A 4560-nucleotide genomic window follows, 5' to 3' on the forward strand; every position below is an offset into this window, starting at 1 on the left:
GTGGACCTCAGTAGACCTCAGTAGACCTCAGTAGCCCTCAGTAGACCTCAGTAGACCTCAGTGGAGCTCAGTGGACCTCAGTAGACCTCAGTAGAGCTCAGTAGACCTCAGTGGAGCTCAGGATGGCATGCACGGCGGCAGAGCTGGCGAGGAGGAAGGCCCGGCTGGAGGACGGCGCTGGCAGCAGGTCCAACGTGGTTTCCTTCAATCAGCAGAACTTTGAGCAGCTGCAGCTGGACTGTCTGCAGAACGGTTCTCTGTTCTGTGACCCGACGTTCCCGGCAGCCTGGGACTCTCTGGGATACAACCAGCTGGGGCGCCACTCGTCCAGAACCGTCGGCGTGGAGTGGAAACGGCCCACGGTGAGCTGACACAGCAACAAGCCACATCTGATCCAATTCTTCCTTTTTCATTTAATGAACATTTTTCTGTGAAGCATCCACAAAATTACAACAAAGCTTGAATTCACACGTTGGTCTAACGCAGGGTTAATGAGGTTCTGACCTCCTGGTCTTGTAGCTAAAGCGGGAGGTGGACGCTGTCGCAGCAGAAACCAACAAACATCAACAAGACAACAAGAAAACAGATTTTATCGACACAACCGTCACAATAAAGTAAAAATGGAGCTTCGCAGTGTTTCACCTCAATATTTATATTTAACATTGTTTATAGAAGTTTTCATCATTTTGACATGAAAACACCAAAACACGAGCTCCTGGAAGAACGCTGAGTCAGTTTAACGCTCTAAATGTTAGTGAGACGTTTGCTGAGCGTTTCTGTGTGACGGCTGGAGAAACGGTGGAATGAGGGACCAGGTGAGCCACATGCTGACGCTCACCTGGTCGGTTTGATGTGAACCAAAGCAGGACGTCTGTACCGACGCCCAGAGCTCAGCAGCGTATTTGTTCAGCTCACAGACATGAAAGACGAAGCGTGTCTGACTCACAGAACATTAAACATTCATCTGATAAGACACCAGAGCTGCTGTCACACCTGAGCAGGTGTTACCACCCTTCAGCTTTAACTCTGATGTGACTGAAACTCAAAGTTTCCGGTTTAATGGCTTAAAGCAGGACGGTTCCATGACGGTCCGTTATGAACACGTGACAGTCGGACGTCCTGCTGACGCCTCATCAGGAAGCAACAACCAGGAAAACATCAGTCACCGGTTCTGACCCTGTTCTGGTGTTTCCTGCTCACAGACCTCACATCTACTCTCATCACCTTCACAAAAACAAACGACAGACTTCATACGTTTAGATGTTCCTGCTGAAAAGCTCCATCGTCGTGGCATCATGGACGACGCTGTAGCGAGCGCCGAGCCGCCATGTGGTGGCAGCAGTGAGTCCTCTGGAGGAACAGACGCTCGACTCTTCATGTCCAAAGCAGAAAGGACGACGTCTCAAAATCACATTTATACTGATGCTGACAATCGTTAATGACCTGCTGTCTCGTCCAATCAGGAGCTGTGGTCCAATCCTCAGTTCATCATTGATGGAGCGAAAAGAACCGACATCTGTCAAGGAGAACTGGGTGAGAAGAAACGTCCTGGAAGTAGAACGTGGGCCATTTTGAAGTTCACGTTAAAAGACAGAAGTTTGTTTAAAATGTGTTGTTAGTGCTCAGGCAGTCATGTGACCTGTGTCAGGTAGCTAAGCCCCGCCTCCTGTCCTCCTGTCATCCAGGTGACTGCTGGCTGCTGGCGGCCATCGCCTCTCTGACGCTGGACCCTCAGATCCTGAACAGGGTGGTTCCTCCCGGCCAGAGCTTCGCCTCGCAGTACGCCGGCATCTTCCACTTCCAGGTGCTCAGACTCGCTGCTGAGATGAAGGTGTTGGTGAGAACGTATCAATGTGTTGGTTTGTTGGCTGTGCAGCTGCAGCGCCTCCTGGAGGACTCATGGTGAATGGATCCAGAGCAGCTAGAAGCTCTCTGAGAGTCGGAGCCCAGAGCTCCAGCAGCAGCTCTCCGAGGACGTTCTCCACTGTCCTGAGCACATCTGCTGGAAACTGTTCGTCCTTCGCTGGAGGTGACGTAATGCAGCGCTGGTTTTTACAGGGCGTCCCTGAACGCCTCACACAGCAGACCGGACGGTGTGTCAGTCCGACAGGCGGGAACTGGTACCAGGGCGGTTCTAGTGAACACCCCCAGCAGCAGGTTGCAGGTCACCTATTATGGGATGCTGGAGTCTGTCCTGTGCGAAAGCCTCAGAAACTTCGGCCTCAGAGCCGGCTTAGGGCTACCAGCGCCCCCCAGTGGTCACAGTAACCAGGTGTCGTGGTTAGAGAACCGGCCCACGGAGGAGGAGTCCATAAAACACTGATTAACACCAGAGAGCCCGTTAGCATCCTGTTAGCATCCTGACTGACGCTAGCGTTGTTTCCTTCAGCGCTAACTTCCTGCTTATTGACGTCACCATGACGACAAACATCCTCCAACCTTAATGAAGGCCGTATTGTAGTAACACCCACCATGTTCCTCTGAACCGAACCACGCCGTGACCGCCACGGTGATAGTACGAAGTGGGTGGAGCCTCCAGGGGAAGTGACGCCATGTTGATGTCTGTTTCTGCAGCTGTGGCAGTTCGGCGAGTGGCTGGACGTGGTGGTGGACGACCGGCTGCCCACCAGAGACGGGAAGCTGATGTTTGTCCACTCGGCGGAGGGAGGAGAGTTCTGGAGCGCCCTGCTGGAGAAGGCCTACGCCAAGTAAGAGATGCGAAGCTAACGGGGCAACAAGGTTAGCATCACGGCTGTGAAGCTTATTAGCTCTGTGATATTAATTCAATTCAATTCAGAAGAAGAAGATGGTCAGTGACCTTCACCAGTGCTGTCTCTGTACTATGATGGGTTCTAAATCCTGACTGAAGCTCTTCATTCAAACCATTCACATGCAGATAATCACATAGTTGGTTTGAAACGACCTTTTCAAGGATGTTTGAGATGAAAGGAAGGTTGGATGTTGGTCTGTAATTGGCTAAAACACCTTTTAGGATGCTAATGTTAGCATGTAGCTCAGAGGGCAGCTCAAAGAAAAACAGAATGACGGCCGAAGGGAGTCGGACCTCCAGCAGCTCAGCAGCCCGTCCAGAACCGTCAGAGTGAAACGGTCCAGCAGCTCCTGGTTGCGACTCAAGTCCAGCAACAAACAGCAGAGTTACTGTGTGTGTGTGTGTAGGTGTATGTGTGTGCTACTGTGTGTGTGCGCTGGCTGCTGATTGGCTGCTGATTGGCTGCTGATTGGCTGCTGATTGGCTGCTGGGTAAACACTGGACGCCCTGAAAACAAACAGACTGTCGGCTGCAGACAGAAGCTGTGAAACTGTTCCAGCAAAGAGTTTTAAAAACAACTAAACGAATGTGTGATAAAGTCCACGAGACTAACGAGACTAACGAGACTAACGAGACTAACGAGACAAACCGTCACCAGAACTGTAAAAAAAGAACAAGGATTTAAAAACAGGAAACAAACGGTGAGAGGCCAGACGTGGACGGAGCTTCTCTTTAGCTTCTCCTCTTATTTCTCATCAGCTTTAGTTTTCTTGGATGCTTCTTTCATTTCTGACAGACGTCTTTTATTCCGTCTGTCATTCAGCTCCTTGTCTTTACGGTTCAGTTGTGATGCATGTAAAGCGTCCGTCACGTTCCCGCTCTGGGCTCCTGCTTTAGTTCACATCAATCAATAAGAACATAAAGAGACATTCAGACGTGTCCATGAAGCTCAGCTGCTGCTTCCTGCTCCGTGTCTGCAGGCTGAACGGCTCCTACGAAGCTCTGAGCGGCGGTTCCAGCATCGAGGGCTTCGAGGATTTCACCGGCGGCATCGCAGAGAGCTACGACCTGCAGGAGGCGCCGCCGTTCCTGTTCAACATCATGAGGAAAGCTCTGAGGCTCGGCTCGCTGCTCGGCTGCTCCATCGACGTAAAACCCGTTTAATCATGAGTTTGGCCTTTATTAGACAGAGTGCAGAGAGGCAGACAGGACGGGGGAACCTGGGCCTGCAGCCGGGTTGTGGGTCGCAGCCTGATGCCAAACCTTTTCTAATGAGTCCAGAGTTCAGAACCAGAGGTTCCAGCGTTGTTCTGAAGCTGCTGCGAGCGGTAAAGCTCCACCTCCAGAAGATCTGAAAGAGAGCAGTCATCAGCCAGAACCAGAAAAACACTAAGGGGCATACGAGGCACTTAAAATGAACCAATCAGAGCCTCACATCTGGATCTTTATTAAACATGTTTAATGTAAACCTTCCTGGTTCTGATCCTGTAGAACCAGAACCTTTGAAAGGAGGAAAAATGAAGCAGAAAAGACCAGCGAGACGGTGAACTGATGAGCTCACTCTTCCATTAATGTCAGCTGTTCTGATAATTGATCAGTTTGGGTCCATTTTAATGAAATCAGTCCAAACTCTGGTTTCAGCTCCTTCAGTGAACGGGTTCTGGGTTCTTTCCTCTGTGACGGTAAACTGAACGTCTCTGGACCAAACAACACATTTGAGGAACTCTGATCCACAGAACCAATCAGCGGCTGATGCGTGAACACTCATCGCTGTTAAGCGTTAGCTGTGA

The 4560-nt window shown here is 50.7% G+C and overlaps 1 protein-coding gene across 1 annotated transcript; it reads left to right on the plus strand.

Annotated features, from left to right (window-relative positions):
- Positions 1–122: 122 nt before the first annotated feature.
- On the plus strand, positions 123–3919 carry LOC103376333 (calpain-1 catalytic subunit-like; the record flags this gene model as incomplete). The annotated part of the gene is made up of 5 exons (XM_008306707.1): positions 123–362; positions 1464–1533; positions 1686–1804; positions 2575–2708; positions 3751–3919. Coding segments are annotated over exons 1-5 (732 nt in total), but the record flags the coding sequence as incomplete, so codon positions are not given.
- Between the last annotated feature and the right edge of the window lie 641 nt (positions 3920–4560).

The sequence above is a fragment of the Stegastes partitus genome, unplaced genomic scaffold (genome assembly GCF_000690725.1).
Source record: "Stegastes partitus isolate 25-593 unplaced genomic scaffold, Stegastes_partitus-1.0.2 Scaffold3891, whole genome shotgun sequence".
Classification (NCBI taxonomy): Eukaryota; Metazoa; Chordata; class Actinopteri; family Pomacentridae; genus Stegastes; species Stegastes partitus.